The sequence below is a fragment of the Strix uralensis genome, chromosome 1 (assembly GCF_047716275.1).
Source record: "Strix uralensis isolate ZFMK-TIS-50842 chromosome 1, bStrUra1, whole genome shotgun sequence".
NCBI lineage: Eukaryota > Metazoa > Chordata > Aves > Strigiformes > Strigidae > Strix > Strix uralensis.
The window spans coordinates 126,431,162-126,451,410 of record NC_133972.1 but is presented as its reverse complement, the minus strand read 5'-3'; the positions used below and the strand labels follow the sequence as shown (position 1 = coordinate 126,451,410).

Here is a 20,249-nt window from a genome sequence, read left to right as displayed (position 1 = left end):
TTGATACAAGGACCATACCTGGACAATAAAATGAGTCACGATTTTCCTGGTCATTGTAAGGTTTTTTTGTATTTCTGATTTATGCAACATGTACGAGAGGCTGTAAAGAAAAAGATCCCACAAAGCTATGGCAAACTGAGCATAACGTTGACTTACATAACCATCAAAACCACAATCTCCAGTCTGATATTTTTGGAAATGCAGTGCTGAAATATGTGGCAGTATGAGACACCTTTAAGTGAGGCAGTGATACTCTCTTCAATACTAAATTTTCATTGTACAGATTGACAAGGGAGAGGAGTCAGTGCTGCAGTGCTATACAAAATCTAGGAAATCTTTAATAAGCAGTTAAAAGAAGGACTTAAAAGGGGAAGGAAGAAAGCACTCATATTTAGAATTGTGCTTCCCATCTGTTCTTGCATTGTTGCAAGAAAAATGAAATTTGGTTTATCATCTGCAGATATGATATGTATATAAAATTCCGAATCTACTCTGCTCTGGGAGTTTTGCAATCAGCTTTCATAGAGCAAGGCCCCATCCAGTATTGAAAAGTTTTGATTTTGAGAACATGACACTGATACTTCTTGTATTCTGCAAGGGTCATTTGTCTAGAGTTTAGAGCTCTGTCCTTTGTCTTGTTCAGGGTGCCAAATTGTACTTCCGTAGTGCTGTGGTCCTATTGCAGTTCATTATGGGTATCCTGATTTTTGCTTTTTCTCCAGCTGTAGTGCTGAGTTACTTGCTGATGAACCAAGTTTAGTGAAGTGCATTACAGTTATTTTATCCACAGGTTGTAAATGCAGTAAAAAATACCTGAGAAGTATGCTGAACTTACCTGGTACTTCCTATAAACTGCATGGGATTCTATCATGTACATATTAAAAAATTTCCAATCGTTTGTTCTAGAGCTAGTCTTTATCTCTCCTATCTGTCTGCCTCATAATTTAAAGGCCTTTGTCCTCCCAGGACTATTAAATGACATAGTACTAGTCAGTGCTTTCCTCCTGAGGGCAAAACTTCCAAGATGTAACATCTCTATTGGGCATTTGCATTAATTAATCATTTTCACTGATTTTGTGAGGCATGGACCATAAGGCAAATGTAATAGCTACTGATCTAATAATGAGTGTGTCTGCAATGTTTTTTGCATTTAAAGGTGTTTGTTCATCTCTGATGCTTCAATAATTTTACCAGTGCAACAGTGTCTTGTTGAAAAAAAATCCGTGAAGCACCAGTGTCCTTTAGGAAACGCTTATGAACACAAGAGTGAAAATTCATGTAAACTTGGTCAAATCTGACTGCATAAATAGGTTCTAGAATCTGTATTTATGATCGCTAAATACTGAATGACCAAATTTTTGAAGACTCCACATGTCCATAAATAATATTCATACTTAGGCAATGTTGGGGTTTTTTTGTTTTTGTTTTGTTTTGTTTTTTTTTGTGAGGGATGTTATTGTTTCACTGTTTGAGTTATTGTCTGAATATTTTTTCCTACAGTTGATTTGAAAGAATGCCTTCAGTCCGCAGAGTTTATCAGTTCCAGTGATGGGAACTTCAAAATTCTAGAGGATGGTTCTGTGTACACAACGTCTGCTGTTTCTTTGTCTTCTGAGAAAAAGACTTTTACTATATTACTTAAAGACATTCAAGAAGAAGTACAAAAGAAAATACATGTTAGCTTGGTGGAAAATGAAAAGAAGGTGAGCTTCTAAATTCAAGATACCTCACTTATTGAAAATACTGTTTCATGGAGTACAGTTCAGCTGGGTAACTGTAGTTGAATCTGGAATTCAAATAATCAGGCAAAGCACTCTGGTGTAGAGGGTATTTTTATTTAGCAGTTGTTGACTACTGTGTTGCTTAAATCAGCAGACTTAGTTTCTGAAATGAGAGTTGCTAGCAAGGAGCTTAATCAGAACTACAAAGAACCTTAAAAGCCATGTTTGAAGAATTAAAGCAGATTTTATTTGTGCAAAGTATTACAATGAATCAAAAACTCTTGGAATACTATGACAGGTATAATCAGAAATGAAGACCTTGGAAAAACAAATAGTTGGTAGGAAAACTGGAGCAGAAGGAAAAAAGATGGAAATGCAGGACAGTAGTTAAGCAAAAATATACACTGTTAGGAATATATGGATATAGTCTTACCTGTCTTTTTATCTTCTAGACCCAGACACAGAAGACCAGGCATGCTAGAGATACAGTTCTTAAGCGAACCAAAAGAAGATGGGGCCCTATTCCATCTGTAATGTTAGAGAACTCACTGGGACCATTTCCACTACAAATACAGCAGGTATATTTTAGACGAATCCTAATTTTATGACCCAAGCTATTTTTTTATGTGACTTTTATGATAAGAGACGAACAAAAGTGAGATTTCTTATATTGCCTCCTGATGCCGTTCCTGCTATTATTTCTCTGTCTTGTTCTGTCCTGTTCATTGTGTAACTTGTGAAATAACTGGTGATCATAATTATTGGAATGAACTGGAAACATGCAAAAGTTTTGAAAAAGAGACAGGCATGTTATCGGGAGAGAGCTCTTCGGCCTGGAAGACAGTGGAGTGTGTAATTAAAAAATAACAAACTGACCCCCACAAAACATTGCCTAGAAAAAGGATTTGTTGACACAAAGTGGGGGAAACCTTACCTGTTTGTCTACATCCTTTCCAGAGCTTGAGGTGTATACCTGTAGCATTGAAGACTGAGTAGGGCCTATATTATTAGGAAAAGTACTTACTGTAAGAAAACAAGTAGGCGTGAAAGAGAAATGCAAGAACTAAAGTTATCATAGATCCATCTAGCCTTTGTTAGATTACAGAGTGGCTGGTAGCAGATGTGTAGAGACAAGTGTAATAACAGAGTCTGTGCAGAGCAATCATTCTTCTACTAATCTTACCTTCCTAACTTCTGGCGTTCAGTAGGTAAGGAAAGTATTTGAGGAGGAGCGTGTTTATAAATAGATAACTGCTAATGTTACCTTCTTGGTGCTTGTGATGAGATGAAAGAGGCTATGTGAATTGGCATATCTGTGGACTATACTCTAGGTGGTCCTCTTTCTCTCCTCTCTTTCTCTCCCTCTCCCCGCTCCTCTCTTTCTCTCCCTTTCCTCCCTCCTCTCTTTCTCGGCCTCTCCCCCCCCACTTTGCTTTTTCTCCTCTAGTTTCAAACCACATTCTTAATGAGAGCACTAAACCAAAAATCTCTTGAACAGGGACAGAAATAATAAACCATCTGTATCTGAATGTGCCTTGTATTCAGTATTCTAGAGAGATTAGATCTCAAAATAAATGACAGTGTGCATACAAAACATTTTTTTTGTTCAATAGTTGTAAACACTTCTGAGGTTGAATTAACTACCCCTTCTCATGTACACACATTATAAAGGCAGTTACATGGCAAGCTGTTCTCCTATGAAGTTTAAGCTGCTGAAGAAGTAGAAGTAAATCAAGGTTTTTTTCTTTTTTTGAAGAGTTCCTGCTTGTGCTAAATATGATCATGAAAAGGGGGAAAATGTATTAGAATGATGCTGCTGTTTTTCCTTGGGCTTAAAACTGTGTTCTTTATAGGTCCAGTCAGACACAGCTCAGAACTACACTATTTATTATTCTGCAAGTGGACCAGGAATTGATCAAGATCCAAAGGGTTTGTTTTACATAGAAAGAGAAACTGGAAATATCTTTGCTACTCGTGCAGTAGACCGTGAACAATATCCAAGCTTTCAGGTACAGGCCTATATTGTGCAAATATAATTACATCTTTTTTTTTTCTGTCATGCATGCATTTGAAAGCTGGGTTACAGGGGAAACTGGGAGCAGACAAGATCTGGAATCAGCTATCTGTTCTAATATCTTTGGTGTTGTAGAGATGAAATCAGTGACATGTAAAGAAATAGTTGGTCATCTAGGTCTTGAGAGTAGTTTTGCTTTTCATTGCTTAGACTCTGATTACAGCATAAATGTAGCAAGCTATTGAATTTGCATCACTTCTGGGAAGTCTTTGAAGTTACTTCAGAGTTTTTCAGGGAAGGTTGAAAAGGTCTGCATAAAAACAAAATCATGAGAAACTCTAGGTGGCCTTGGTTTTGTGACCCTCTCTTTCTCAAGCTGTTCAGTTTTGTTATTTTGTTAACAAGGTGCACTGCTCTCTCTACTGGCTGAGAAGTGTAAGACGGCATTTAGTAGAAACAAACAGCTTCTAAATATTTAGGTAATTTGCAGTACCTATTACTGCATTTTATTAGATCATGTTGTAATGGGCAAATAGTTTTGCTGTTCTTGATTTTGTTCTACATAGCAATATTTACCTCTAAATTTTTGGTAAGGCTGTTATTGCCTCATAGACACCAGGAAGAAATGTGTTCAAGAGACTTGGAAAAAGTGTTTTGACAGAGTTGGGGGGAAAAAACAGGGATTCAAATACTTGTAGTGTGAGGAATTGAAAGGGAAAAGCTTGGAAAACATTTAAAGGTTTTGTGTTGCTGTCATCATAAGACATCAGTCACTTCCCCTTCCATGTGGCTGAAGAGCCTGGTCTTGAGAAGGGTATGCTTGGCACATTGTATGTCATTTTATTGACTCCTCCATTCAACTGGAAGTGAAATAATGCTTCATGTTACTTAAGCATGAAGTGAATTACTGAATTTGTCTTACAGATCATTTGCTTTGCAACCACTCCAGATGGTTATTCACCAGAGGTACCACTTGTGCATACAATCAGGATAGAGGATGATAATGATAATGCTCCATATTTTACACAGGACCTGTTTGAATTTTCTGTCCCTGAAAATTCCAAACCTGGTAAGAATTGTTTTAAATAAGTGAACACAGTTACCACTACTCAGCCTGGTTAGGTACCAGTATGACTAGGTGTAATCCTACCTTTTAATCAGTTTCAGTGGGATTTCCTAAGGAGTATTTCTTTATAGCAAAGGCTGAATTTGCAAAGACAAGCTCAAGATTTCTTAATGATTAGAAATCCCAAATTGCCATCTCAATCATGGTGAAAAGCATTGTTTAAAAAGTTTTAAAAACTGAGATGATGCAGTGTTCCTAAAACCATGTAAGAATTTCAGAACATTATCCTTTTCATTTTATCCATAATCGCCAGTTCCATAAAATGTTTTGATTTTAACATATTATTTTCCTGAACAACTAAATTAGTGGTATTCTAAGGTGTAAAATGCCTTTGACTAAGCTTACAGTGTTTGTCCAAGCTGATGAACAGATGTAGGACTTTTTTTTGGGGGGGGGCAGGGGAGAAAGTCTTGCTTCTGCCCATACCTGTAAAAGGCAAGGATTTGCCCATTAGTAAGAGGATAAAAACAGGGAGAAAGGTGGACCCCAGAGAATAAGGAATGCAAAAGCTGTGGTTTGCCATTCCTTGCTCCATCTCCTAGGCTAGGGGTAGAGTGGAGAAAGTCTAACTTGTTTCACAAAAAAGGAAGCTGTCTTCCCTTTCATCCCAATCTACTAGCTGCATTTCATTCTCTGAGCTGCTCTACTTCTTACTGGGTGAGTTACTCATTTAAAGAGAAGTTCCAAAACTTGTAGGAGCTGTAGGAATGAAGTACAGCAGTGCTCCTTGTGAAGCAGTACTGCAGTTTGGACCATGCCAGAAAGCACCAAACCTCTCCCTCTATCCTCCCGACAACTCCTCTTCAGCTATGTTTGGGATGCTCGCTGTCAAAAGCACTGCTTGAAGTTTAAACTTTTAGTATTTCTTTTGAGTGTTCTTTAACAGCTGCAATAATTACAACTTTTTCTAAGAAGGAAAAAAAATAGTCAGAGGATTAAAATAGACAATTTTACACTTAACTGTATTTTTACTATTTATTGTGTTTTTAATATTATTTTTGTTTAGAGCTGAATGACAAACTAGCTATTTTCATGTACCTAAAATAGAAGTACCTAGTCAAATAATTTTTGATTATTTACATCTTTTTTCTGGAACTAAAAATTGCTGTATTGTGTTCATAGGTGTAATTGTTGGAAAAATGACTGCAGAGGACAGAGATGAGCCTTATACTCTGCATACTACATTGAAATACCGCATTGTGGCACAAAATCCACCAGTAACCCCAGCATTTTCTTTACATGGTGACACGGGTGTCATTTCTGTATTATTACCGCAGCTGGACAGAGAGGTGATCTTTCCTGAAGCATCTTTAGCTGTCATCTAGTGCACACACATAGCTGCTTAACTCTGAATTGCTGACATGGGAATCACCAGATAAATAATTTCTGTTACCCTCTTTTTTGTTTCCCTCTCTAAGAAGCTTCTGAAGCTTTCCAGAGACCTGTAATTGGTCCAAAGAGTTTCTGTATAGATCTACCGTGTTCTAGCCAATCTTGGCAGGGGACCTCCTGCTGCTCTTCTGTGCGACCTATGGATAGAAAAATTCTTGGATTTTTATTCTTTACCTCTTCATGAATCCCATGAATCACTGTTTCCTCCTAATCAAACTCCATTTGAGATGCTTCTTGCTTCTTTACAGGGAAGATGAACCAACTTTTCTGGAAGTAGTCAAGTCATCCTATACTGAACAGAAATAACTCCAATATCTGAAACCTAAACAGTAATATAACATTTCCTAAAATTAAAGCACAAACCATTTATCCTTACCAGCTAGCTTTCAAGTACAGATGATACAGGACGTTTTAGTTTTTATTTTATTTGGGGTTTTTGTTTGGATAAGATGTCATATGAGAGATTGTTTACACTAGAAAAAACTGACAGGCATGTGTAATTCAAAGTAGTATTTCTAGCATAAGACAGTAATTCTAGGAAAAAACACTGCTATGGGCATGTTTTTTTTGAGGATAAAGAGAGTCATGTTCTGGCATACTTATGTTGCTTCATGGCTGAAAATCCACATTAGCAGTGTGTTGCAAAATTGTGCATGTGCAGGTACACTGCTCAACTTTTTTAACAAGAGAAAAATGCAGCAACTGTGAGCATTACCATGACTACTAAGGAAACAATCACAGTGACTGACTACTGAGGGGAGGAAAGCTTGAAAAATGAGCCCACTGTCTGTCTTTTAAAGATAAACTTATGAAGTGGAACAGAAGATTTCTTTCCTCCACCTGAAAAACCTAATGCTACTTCCAGGCATTTGAAACTGGAGTTACTGTCTTGATTTACAAACTTCCTTGTTTTGTGCTCATTTGTGTCATGTCGTCCTGTCCCCCCCACTCCCCAATTCCCTCTTCCCTGGGTTGTTCAGGTATTAATAAGGCTAAAAAAAGCCTTATGCTCTTGTGACTCAAGTCAGGGATTTAAGTGGGCTGCTTATCAGTGATCACCTTGGAACCGATAAGGGATCTGACTCCTTGCATGCCAGAGACACTGCCAAATGGCAGGCGTTGCCTTGTCGTGCATAGCCCAAACAAAGGCTGATTGCAGCACCATTTCTGGCCATCCTCACTGAAATAAGAGACATGCACTGAAATACTTCACCAGCTGGAAACCTAAGGGAATGCTTTGCCGCTCCAAAGGGCAGACATAGCAGATGAAAGTGCATCATTTGTATCTTCCAAAACTTCAGGTACTGGGAAATAATGCTGACACTGTGAAAAACTGTATTACAGGATACAGGATATCGTGTACACATTACTAACAGATGCTGAACTTAGCGCTGCTTAACCTCTGAAAAATATCTTACTTGTTTTCCCTTTGAAACTATAAAAGCCCCAGAGCTAATTGCCTCAGTTTGTAGAGGAGCACTGAATTTAGAGTAGAGTTGGGGAACGGGAGTAAAATATTTAGCTTCTACTCTTGTGTGTAACTGTGTTTAAAAAAATGAATATGTCCAACTTCTGTATGCTTTTATTCATCTTTTCAGCTGGTACCCAGTTACACTTTGTTAGTTGAAGCGAGAGATATGGCTGGTCAGCCTTTTGGTTTGTGCACTACAGGAACAGCTGTCATTAGAATCGAAGATACAAATGACAATGCACCATCCTTTAAACAGACACAAGTAAGTCTTCATAAATGAAATATCTGTAAAAAGGTAAAAACCCCCAAAACTATCCCCTTTCTATTTTCCTGGTGGGCAGTACCTCAAATATGAAGTCTAGTGCCATGAAACAGTTAATGCCAATATAGACATTTGAGAATGCCCTGTTGGTTGTTGTGCTGTTTGGTAATTAGACCTATTGGTATATTAGTTGTTTTGAGTCATTTGTCATTTCTCCATTGGGAGAAAGCTGGCATGACTCATTCATTCACTTCTGCTGCAATGCATAGTCCTAGAAATCCCATAATTTAACCATTTTCAGGGAGGGGACAGATTCACTCCTGAGCAGCATCATGACCTTATTACCGTTTGATGAACTTTTAGCTATTTCTGTGTTGCAAATGAAAATGTTAGTGTCAGTGAAGTAGATGCAAGGTTTTTCACCAAGATTTTCTATGCTTTTCCAACTTTTTTTCTTCTACAGAAGTAGTATTTAAACTACTTCTTGTTCACCAATAGCTATAACTCAGCCTTAAGTCTTTGCGTATTGCAGCCATCAGGACAGAGAGTATGTCACAATAACCGTGTATACAGCTCAAACACCACAGGACATTTTGTAATGCAAAATTTATGAAAATTCATTATCCAATAATTCATATACCCATGTTTTATCCTTTCTACTCACTACTGTAGAATGCCATCAGTAATATTAATTCAGAATCACTCTTATCTGTGCTTCTTGAGCTTGTACAGAGTAACACAGCTCTTTAAAAAGATAAAAAAAAATGAAAAATCCTTTCATCCTTTGCCATCCAAGTAGAGACATATTTCACACTTCTAGTGGTTTGTTTATATATATTTTTTTAATTTACTCCAATGCCTTTTCTAATACTTAGCTTGATCATGTTGTATGCAAATTAATATCTGTAGCTGATATAACTGAGGGGAACTGTGCTAATTTACCTTTCCTGGAAGAAGAATTCCAGACTTATTTATGTCAGTGATAGTTTGAGTGTATGAAGGAGCTGAGATTACAGCGGTCCTGGCAGAAAACATTTACTGTTTCACTTAGGGTGTAAGGGAGGAATGGAGAAAATATGCTAATGCATGAAACCAAAATAAACCATTACAGTAGCTTAGTAAATTGACCCCTTGGGTTTAAGTAGTCTTATTTAATACAGTGTTCTTCAGTCCTGCATCGTGCATTCTCTGATTTAAATTGATTTTTTTTTTGATATTCCAAGTATGAAACACGAGTGGAGGAAAACAGAGTGAATGTAGAAATACTGAGAGTCTCTGTTGTTGATCTTGATGAACCTGGATCACCTGGCTCGGGAGCAGTGTATGAAATTATAAGAGGAAATGATGATCGGTCCTTTGAAATTACAACAGACAAAAACACGAATGAAGGAATATTGTGTGTTGTTAAAGTAAGTAAAAATGGAACTGCTAGAGGAAAATTTGGGTGTCTTCAGGTGTTGCTTTTAAACCCAATAATCTAGAACTCATTTTTATTCAAAGAATATCTGTAACTCTCAGGCAAATCATGCTTTCTTCCTGATCTGAACTCTCTTCTAGAGTAGATTGCATAATGCACTGCAAATGAGGCTCATGTGTGATATATAACTTACAAAACTCACCTTCCAGACTGCTCCTCGTTTTTTTGTGTGCAGAATTCAAGGAATTCTCTTTGATTTGTCATTCCAGAAGAGCTTGGTGCTTTTGCCTGGTTCCACAGTTGGAGTTGTTTAGATTTAGGGATGTAGCTGGGGAATTCTTCATGGATGGGTTTTTAACAGAAATGGGAGTGTACAAAAGAGGGTAGGGATGAACACCTCCTCCAGTCTTGTTCTCTCTGGGAGGTGATTAAACTTACTAACTCAGCATAAAACTCTCCAGGTTTTATTTTGCAGGATGATGATTTCTGGTTTGTTTTTCTGGGGTGTAAGGGAGTCTGAATACACATAAGACTCTGTTAGTTTAGTTACTTGTTATACCCCATACTTTACAGATGTGAGGTAAAAGTGCCAGTGTACCTGTACTCCAGCATGTCCCTTTGCCTCTTCATGCCTCTTTTTCATTATGTTAAAACTGCAATAACAGGTTCTAAGGAACAGAGAAGATTAAGATTAATATTAAAATTTGAAGATGTAAATTATAAGGCTAGAGATGCCAGGTAAATTTTTTTTTTTTAATCTATTATGTTTTTGGTTGCAGGTAATCATTACAGCTTTTTCTAAAGCTATGTCCCTGGTATATGAACCCAGTTGAAATTTTTTATATTTAGTGTAATACTGTGGTAGACTGGAGAGTATTATGACTCTAGGATATAAATAGCTCTATTTTAATATGATGACCTTGGAGAAGTTGTCTGAAGAATAAATGGTAGATACTTACTGATCAACCCCACAAGTTCAGCTATATTTGCAATGGATGAAGTCCTACTAGGAAATAAATACAGGTGCTAGCAAGAAGCATGATTGACCTGTGTTGGAAAGGAAATACACATAACCTAAAATATTGGCCAACTAGATACGGGAGGAGAAAATCCCCCACCACATTTAATGCCTATCTCAGTTCCATTAGTAACTGACTATCAGAGTATTTATCTAAAATTTTACAGTTGGTGCTTACATTATTAGGGCTAGTTCCTCAGGTTCTTTTCTTTGACTAACTTAGAACTTAACTTTCTTTTTTTAAATTGTGTCCTTTTACTATGTCTCAAGCTGGATGTTCCAGAAGGATAGCTGTCGTCTTTTGTAAATAAATGTGGTACAGTTTTATCTATTTAATAGTTGGGCAGTGAAAACAATACCAAGTTTTGTATTGGTTTGAAGGAAAAAAAACAACAGCCCATCTTTGTTACAGGGACTGGACTATGAAAGTGCCAAGCAAAGGATCCTTGTGATTGCAGTCAACAACGAGGCACCCTACATGCTGGCACCACATTCACAACAACTTTCCCAGAGCACCAGCTCTGTTATGGTGCATGTCCTGGATGTGGACGAGGGACCAGTGTTTAAACCCTGTCAGTTACGCCTAGATGTTAAAGAGTGTGAGGAGATTGGGACGACTATTGGGAGATACATAGCAGAAGATCCAGAAACTGGAAATAGTGAAGGCATAAGGTATGAAACAATGTTACTTACTAGTTTATTTGGAGCACAGCGTGGATGGCACATGGGAAGGGGGAGATGGTTGTTGATGCTGTGTGTATGTGTGTGTGTGCGCGCACACGTGAGTGTATAAGAATACATGTATCTATATACGTATGTATATGTATTTATGTACACATGTATGTGTATACTTGAGATCTTTAACTAAACAAACAAATTATTCTTAACAGCTACCGGATACCACCTGGACAATGTAATTGGATCAGCATAGATGAAGACTCAGGTGAAGTCAGAACCATTAAAGTCTTGGACCGAGATGTAGCAGAAATGAGACAAGGTCAATGCGATATCTCAGTCCTCGCAATAGACAGAAGTAAGTACTAAATGTTGTCAGTATTCTTTGTGGTTTATAACAGATGTTTATGTGCAAATTTAGTGGGGGGACAGCTACACTGGTTCAGACCAGAGGCTCACCTAGTCCATTGTCTTGTCTTTGGGATAGCTCTATCAAATGCTTAGAGAATACTATATAGCAGGGAAAGCATTTAAGAAATAGGTGCAATTTCTCAATGTTTTCAAAAGTTACCTGCTCCCATTTAAGATCCTTTGTTAAGTTTAAATTGGGAGATTCTACTGTGTATTGCATTCCTTTTATTTCCTGACTATTTTTTGAAAGTGATAGCACCTGGCAGCAGTGATATTTACAACAGGGAAATTAGAGAGAGAAAACTTTTTGTAGAAAAAGTTGTTGATCTTGCAACTCTTATTGTTTCCTCCTCTGTTTGACTTCTTGGTGTCTTGCTTTTAGACATTCTTAATTTAAAAGGAGTTCTAAGAATAACTGTACTCATTGTTGTATGCTGTTGCACTCTTACTCATTCTCAGACATATGGGTTCACACCCTGTATTGCTCAGGTGATGAGCTCTTACAAACTGTTCTTGGAAAGGTTGTACACTCAGATTCTCATTCTAAACCAGGTTTTGGTTCTGATTTAAAGTGAATAATCATCTATTCTTTCTGACTAATTTGAGTATATGCATTTATTGTAGGAAAAGACACAGTTTTGCCTTGACATCATCTAATCAAGAAAATTAAATACACTTTCCACTTCCCAATTGCTAAATGTAGCAAACGGATTATCAAAGGAAAATGTTAGGCTTATAGGTCACACTTTTAATTCTAAAATACATATCTTACATTAGAAAGGAAAAATGGACTGCCTTTATAAATCCAATGGCAGGATTTAGTTTGAGCCCTTATGTGCTTAAACATCAGTGGGAGTAAAGAGCAGACCTTTGGAAGTTGCTTTACAGCTAAAAATTCTAACTCTGTCCAAAGCGTGCATATTAAAATTAAATGTAAATAATATTTAATTTGTTTAGAACTTCTGTTGCATATAAATTAGACATGATATATGCATCTGCAATCAGGTGTCTCTAGAGAAAGTTTTAAAAAGTAAACTTGGTGTAATTTCACTAGAATGTGTATACAAACATTGACCATTCCTATGTTGGAAAAAATGTAATCAGGAGGGAGAGCTCATTCACTTCTTGCATGTAGACTTTGGTGACATAGTATGTGTCACTGCTGAATCCTGCTACCGCATGGTGACTCAGAGGGAAGAGGACAGAAAGAAGCCCACTGTTTCTGAAAATGTTCGTGTTCACAGGGAAGTGAGGGAAGGGAAAGTGTAATTTATTTTCTCCTTCCAGAAGTAAAAAGGCTGGAGACCTTTATTTTCTGCTTTTGACTCTCACTTTGACTTACCATCCTTTACCCCTGATTTATGGACTCTTTCTCCTGTCATCCTCCTTTTAGAACAGTGTCTGTCACCACACAGATACACAAGCTCAACAAAATACATTGTCTGCATGTGCAGAATATGGAGCTTTGGGAGCTGTTGATCCACTCTACAACCAGCTGAGCAAAGAGAAGCAGCCAAGAGAGAGCTGTGAGAAGTCCCTCTCTCTTTTTGGCTAAATCTGCAGCTGCTTTCCACCTTACTTCTAAACTTGGATATTACAGTTGATGATAGATTGTGAAAGTTTGGAGTAGAAATAAGTATGTGAATGTTAGAAGTAAGTGCTAAAAGTGGTTATGTTTTATCTCATAGATGGCAAAACAGGCACTGGAACAATTCAGGTTTTCATCCAGCCTGGGAACAAGAATTACCCACGAATCACTAAAACTGAGTACATAATTTGCAGAGACAGAAAACCGATCTGCCTTACTGCACAGGATAGTGATGAGTCTCCTTACAGCACACCCTTCGTATATCACATAACTGACCGTAACTTGGCTTCCATGTGGAAGATAACTCGACACAACGGTATGTGAAGACTTCTTCCTCCTCCTCACTTAGCTGTAGGATGCTGGAGGAGGCTTTGCTACATCTCCCTTGGCTGGACTGTAAGAATAGATTGAATGAATGTATGTTTGGAATTAGCATAGTCAGTGGGGCTAACAAGGTAGCCCTGATGTTCTCTAACAGTTCCTCAGTTTCATTTGCTGTACAGGAGATCAAGAATATACCAGAAATAAAAGGGAATAGCTAAAGTATTCTTAATCTTAACTGTCCTGAGTTTGAAGCAGTTTGCAGAAGTTAAGAAGGTGGCATCACAAAGGCAAGGAGAAGGATATTATATTCTACCTCTCAAAGCATAAACAAGAATCTGTCGCAGCATCCTTGGGTCAGCAATCAGCTGCTGTCTGAAATTATGATGCAAAAATATCAGGTGGGAGAACAAAAACTGATGTGATGCCTTGCATCAACACCTCTGGAAAAGGAAGTATGCATTCATAACTCATAAGGAATTTAAGAATGAAATGGCTAATACCCCAAAGAAAAATATGACTTTTCTTAGGCTGCTATTATGGTGGAGAACTAGAAAACCGAAACTTGACCTGAAATTGATTAGAGGCTGACTAAAAAAATCCTGGCAGTTGTTTTTCTTAGTACTACTGTCAGCCAGCATGTTTTCGGTAAAGCTGAGCTGGGTGAAAGGAAACATTACCATGTCCCTTAATATATTTATGTTAATTTTTATAATTTTGATAGAAGTAGGTAAACAATTTATTATGAAAGGAATTACTGTTTCCAAAAATTTGCTGATATAAAAAATTATAGCTGATGATGGCTTCCTGATGGGTGCCATATGATAAGACAGCACATGCATTTGCTACTATGTTGTCATGAATTAGCCTGAAAAGGGTCTGATTCTGAAGTGTTCTGTCAAACATTCAGTAATGAAAGGCAAAAGCCAGCAAAGTCTGAGAACAAAAACATCTAAGAGTTTCAAAGCTTATATTAGGCAAATTGAAAAAACATTTTAGGTGGTACATGTAGTTTCATATACCTCATCATAAAGCAACCATTATGTACAACATAGACACTGATGTACATACTTTTTACAAATGGTTTCTTTCGCTCTTTAAAACATGTGGTCACTAATCATTGCCACTAAGCAGGGCAGAAGACTAAATAGATTTTACTTCCCACTGGATATAGCCATAGAGCTAAATTGAGGAAGAGGTATAAATTAAGTTTATGATTAATTATTCCAATCACACCACCAGAAGTGCTTCTAATAGATTTCAATTCAAGCCCAAATAGTGTCATTTACTATAATGAGCTGTATCAACTTCACAGTTTCAAATTGTATGTTGTCAGAAGGCTGTATAGGGTTTGCTTCTTCAATTTTAACTTTTAAAAGGTGCTGAAAGTTTAAATCCTTCCAAGATGTAGTTTTGTGTCAACACATTTAAGCTAGCTTTAAACTAGCTAGTGTGGATCTGGTAGCAATATAGGTGTAACAGAAGGGGATATTGTCATTATCGTCTCATTTGTGACAACAAAGTTTCAGGTATTGTTAACACTAGATCTGGTTTTGTCTTTTTTTACAGATAATTCTGTGTATCTTTCACCAAAGGATGATATTCCATTTGGAATATACAATATTCCTGTAAGTGTCACTGATAATGGAGGAAAGGTGGGAGAGAACCACATAACAGTTAACCTCTGTGATTGCGTTACTCCAACCGAATGCAATGGCAAGACCCGTTTACTTTCTGGCGGAAATGTTACTCTTGGTGTGTGGGCCATCCTTGCGATGATCTTAGGATCACTATTATTGCTGTGTAAGTACACTTGTGGGTTTTTTTTTAATGTGAAGTGCAAACCACTTAATTTTAAAATTAGCTGTGAGAACCTGATTCAAACTTGATTCAAACATTTCTTTTATTTAGTCAGTTGTGTAGCCCTCATTACTGATTTAATTTACCTGCTCTATTTGTATCGGAATCACAGACTTCTTGCTCTCATCTTATCCTCTAGTTACTGTGTGTGGATTTTTGTTTATTCTTTTAATTACATTTTATATAAGATGTGTGTGTTTTCATGTTAGCAAGGCCAAAACACCTGCAGTCAGCACTTGAACCAAAAGAGGATGGGATTTGTAGTGCTTACCAGATCTTGTCCTGAGGCGAGTATAGCAAAGTTTGTTTGTGAGTTTAGTGCTGGGTTTGGGATGCACATTTCTGTTTGTAGAAAACCAATTTCCTAGAGCTTCTTGTGACCTTTGTTGTGTCATGGATTAAAACACGGAGTATCTGAAACATTGGATTTTACAAGAGCCAGCATAACCTTGAAGGACAGGTTGAGTACTTCCACAACAGACCAAACCCTTGAATACATGTGGTGTTACTGGAGTTGCCCAAAGACTAACAGATTCTTAGCAGGTTAATATTGCTGTTAACCAGTGAGGTGGTGACAGTGATATGTAATAGCAAAGCCAGGTCATTTTTTTTTTACCAGAATCAGACATAGTCTGACTAATAACATCTTTAAAAATCACCAGTGGACATGCTACATTAACAAGTGCTTCAGAGTGTGGTTTTTTTCATTTCTTTTCCATTTTTTCTGGTAATGATCAACCTGTCTGTCTTGTCCCTGTTTGATCTCATCCAGCTGTTCTTACTCAGGTAGATAGAACACTGGGACCTGCACATGTTTTGAAGGTTAGATAGATCCATGTTTTATCTAAACAGGGCAGGTACCCAAATTTGTGATATAGCCCAGAGGTGGAACTTACAGATGTGGGGATGCTCAGTAGGGGGACTGTGTGAAATGTCTGATAGGCTTTTGTCACTATCCCTTGACTGCATCCCTCCCAGAGAGGCCCATTATTTTATTGTGGCTAGGTTTTACCCTGTGTATCCTCTGCTGAGTGCTGTCATGGATGTCTTGTTTCCATCTGTCAGCATCAGGAGGCAACCTGCCAGAACTACTGATGCAGACCTTGCTGACAACTGATAGCTGCAGAAAATAAATGAACTTGAAAGTGACTCTTGGCCAATTTCCACGGAAGTTTATGTGTTCAGAGATCAGATTGCTCAGTGGGCAGTTAGGTAGAACTGTTCTGTTTCTCGTGGGCTTCTTTATTTTTAAGCTATCAACTTGAAAAGAGAAGGAAAAAGTAGTTCTCTGAATGAAATGTTGAGTACTTTGTTTAGGAAAGGTATTAGTTGCTCATGATTCTTTTATACAAAGTAATTTCTGGCTGAGTCTCTGTGACAACACAAAGTAGTAGTATAGGAGGAGAGAACACAAAGTAGTAGTATAGGAGGAATAAGCTGAATATAAGGAATTAAGTAAGGTTGTTCTGTAACATAATGCTTGAAGTCCTCCAGGGTTCTGCTCAGCTTTTTTGTGAAACATAAGTTTCTGGTATTGGGACCTTTAGCTTGCCTGTTAATTCCTTATGATATAATTTGACATCTGCATGTTCATACATGAAAAAGTCTTAAGTACAACCTTGTTGTAGGCATAAAACATGATTTTTCCCTTGGATTTGGTCTAAATTTTTTATTACTGTGAAATTTGCAGTCACAGTGTTTTCATAAAGTTTGCTTGCATTTCTTTTGGGGAAACCAAGATGTGTTTTAGAAGAATGAAATAATTCAACAGTATAGTAAAAACTCCATGTACTGTTTGAAAAAATGTATATATGTACAGTTTTGAGTATGGGCATTTTGGAAATAAATTTTTTTTTTAAACCATACTTGATGCTTAGGCATTTAAAAAGGATAATACAACAAAATTCATTATAGAACAGAAGTAGATACCATTATGAGGTAGAGTTCATAGTATCTTTCTCATTTATTTCCTTTCCTTAGTAATTCTGATCACAATTTGTGGCTGCTGTGGCTCTGGGGTAATGCACAGGCATGTGACTGATGATTGTGCCAATCACAATTTAATAATTTCAAATACAGAAGCTCCAGGAGAAGAAGTGATGGTAAGTTATCTGTCTACTTCAATGTAGAAACATATAATTAAGATATCCATGGCATTTCAGTTTGAGAACAGGACCTCCTGCAAGTAAGTGATTTAGTAAATAAACAATAAGCAATAAATGCAGGGAACATTAGATAAGAAATAAGCAATAAAGGCAGGGATCATTAGATGTGCTTTGCTGTTTAACAAGAATTTGAAAATTCTTACTTTAGGCAGAGTTGATAGTACCACATATGTTTAAACATACCCTGTAGTTGTTAGTCTGGCTTCTTATCATTCTTCCAGAATTTAATAGTTTGATTGGAACTTTCAGGTGAACATTTTAATCACTTCGATCATTTTCAATGATGAGATTAGATGGAAATTTACTATTTTGTCTATGTTGAATGTGTGTTTATGGCAAAATATTATTGCTTTTCTTTGGAGAAGGATTTTAAATTTAGCAGATTGTAACTGTAAATTACAGGTGGAATTTCTGCCCTTCCCCTGAAAAATGACCCCAAATACAGATGATTTTTGAGTCAATGGGAAAAATATAATTGAACTGTCCATGTTCATGACATACGTTCTTGCTTTTGGCATCTAAACTTATTTTAAGATTCAGTCTACCATGAACGTAGTCCAGCCCAGGACTGCGCATACACAAGGACTTAGTTCCTCAGACTCTTCCCCTTCTCCTCTGTCCCCCATACCCTGGCTTTGCCCTCCCTGAGAAAAGATTAGTTTAAAAACTATTGAGTTTACTTCACATTGAAAACTAGGAAATCCTAATGGTGACGTGTGTCAAATTTCTCATTGGCTATGAAACATAATGTAATGTCGTTACAAACTGTAATGTAGTTTTTAATTTGTAATCCCATACTAGTTTTTCCATATTTCACTCAGTATACAGACAATGTGTGAAGAAACAGAATGAAATTTATGCATATGACTGTATATCTGGCTTAATGGGTTACAGGTTGTTGACTTTGAAAACCAAACATTATTTTTACATGATAATTTAAGAAACTAGCATATGGATTACAGTACAGCTTTAATTGGAGTAAAGATTCAGTTTTTAAATCTCATATCATATTTAAATGTTAGTTAATTTTTCTCCCTTGTCATAGTATCCTTTCCAAAGACCACTTACTGATTTTTATACAATAAGTACTAAGAATAGCTTTTTGTTCAAAATATCACAGTGCAAAGCTGGAGACTTTCCAGTTTGCAGTACTGACAATTGCTGATTGCTCTTTCATCCTTTGAATTTAAAAAAAGAAAAAAAGAAGAAAAAAAAAAGGAAAAAAAGTAAAGGTATCCACACTACTGTATCTTTTTTTTAGGATCACAATATAATTCCTCTACAAAATACAAATGATCAAGGAGGATACGGAATAAAAACAGGAGATCAACAAACATTTGAAATGGTAAAAGGAAGAGGACATACCTTGGAATCAGTGAAGGGAGGTGGACATCAGACTCTGGGATCAGTTAAAGAAGGAGGAGGACAGCCTATGATGGATACATGTAGATACTCCTACTCAGAATGGCATAATTTCACACATCCTCGTTTAGGTGAAGTAAGTATTCTGAAACTGGTTTTTTGGGGTTTTTTGAGTGTAGGTTATGGTCAATATATACAGACTTTTCAAGGAAAACTTGTATTTGTGCTAGAAAGGTGGCTGTCTGGTTTTGGTTTTGTTTTGTTTTTCCTCTCCATTGCTCCCCTGCACCTCCTTTGGAATATTGCCCTTTGAAAAAGTCATCCTTTACCTATTTTAGACATAAATATAAATGACTCTCTTTTCTCGGCTTAAACTATAGGCAGTATGCTATTTTTCATTTAGAATATTTATTCATTCTGAATAATTACTCAAGCTTTTGTGAGTTTTTCTGAGACTGTCTGCTTTTATTCTAACAGCTTGCATTGTACTAATTTAAACACAATACTTACCTTAGCAGTGCTGCAGGAATGAATGTACAGCATTAGAAATGTAGTTACTTCATGCTTTGGAGATCAAAAACTCTCACTACTTGCCTAACTAGTTATGTGTAAATCAGTCTTTTAATTTCAAGTGGATTTTAGTTGCTTGACAGGTTATTTAAACAGGTTCTTCCTCTTTTATTGTTACATATATGATTAGTCAGAAATTATTTCTTTATTAAATACTTATATTTTGTAGTCTTAATGATATAGACCAATCATGTGCATTTTTTGTATGTAGGAATCCATTAGAGGACACACTCTGATTAAAAATTAATCAATGAAAGGTAAATCAAAAGAAATTATTTTTATGCAATATGTTTAGGATAACAATTTAAGAAAATAATAAGGTGTGTTCTCTTCCTATGCAGAAGGTGCACCTATGCAGACAGGATGAAGAACAGAAGCATTCTGAAGATTATCTCCTTTCATATAACTATGAAGGAAAAGGATCCTTGGCTGGCTCTGTAGGCTGCTGCAGTGATCAGCATGAAGAAGAAGCACTTGACTTCTTAGATCAGCTGGAACCCAAGTTTAGGACATTAGCAGAAACATGCGTAAAAAGATAAATGTGCCTTTCACAGTGTTGAAAAAAACTGTAAATAAGTGGCTGTCATACTTCTGCAAGATTAGGTATTTTGGAATTGAGGGGGGGAGAGGTTTATCAAAGTTAATATAGACTGGTGAGATTGTAAGTAACTCTTACTTCAAAATTACAACTTTTTTTTAATCTCTGCTAGACACGTTCCATCAAAAATAAGGAATTCAAAATATTTTTTCTTTAGACTATGTTAATATAGTTAATGCTAGTTTCTACTTAGATTACATTTCCTATTCTTTGTGATTACTTAAAATGCAAAACTTAGTATTGTCCTTTTAATTAATTATTCAGCTTCAAAATGTTAC

The 20,249-nt window shown here is 36.7% G+C and overlaps 1 protein-coding gene across 1 annotated transcript; it reads left to right on the top strand.

Moving 5' to 3' along the window:
- The first annotated feature begins 2,239 nt into the window (after positions 1-2,239).
- On the top strand, positions 2,240-19,986 carry LOC141954188 (desmocollin-1-like). The gene is made up of 13 exons (XM_074893472.1): positions 2,240-2,299; positions 3,575-3,730; positions 4,660-4,804; positions 5,984-6,150; positions 7,852-7,986; positions 9,210-9,395; positions 10,834-11,093; positions 11,312-11,454; positions 13,196-13,411; positions 14,986-15,219; positions 17,257-17,378; positions 18,703-18,939; positions 19,715-19,986. Exons 1-13 carry the CDS (start codon positions 2,255-2,257, stop codon positions 19,910-19,912), a joined length of 2,244 nt encoding a protein of 747 aa, XP_074749573.1. The 5' UTR covers positions 2,240-2,254; the 3' UTR covers positions 19,913-19,986.
- Positions 19,987-20,249: the final 263 nt, after the last annotated feature.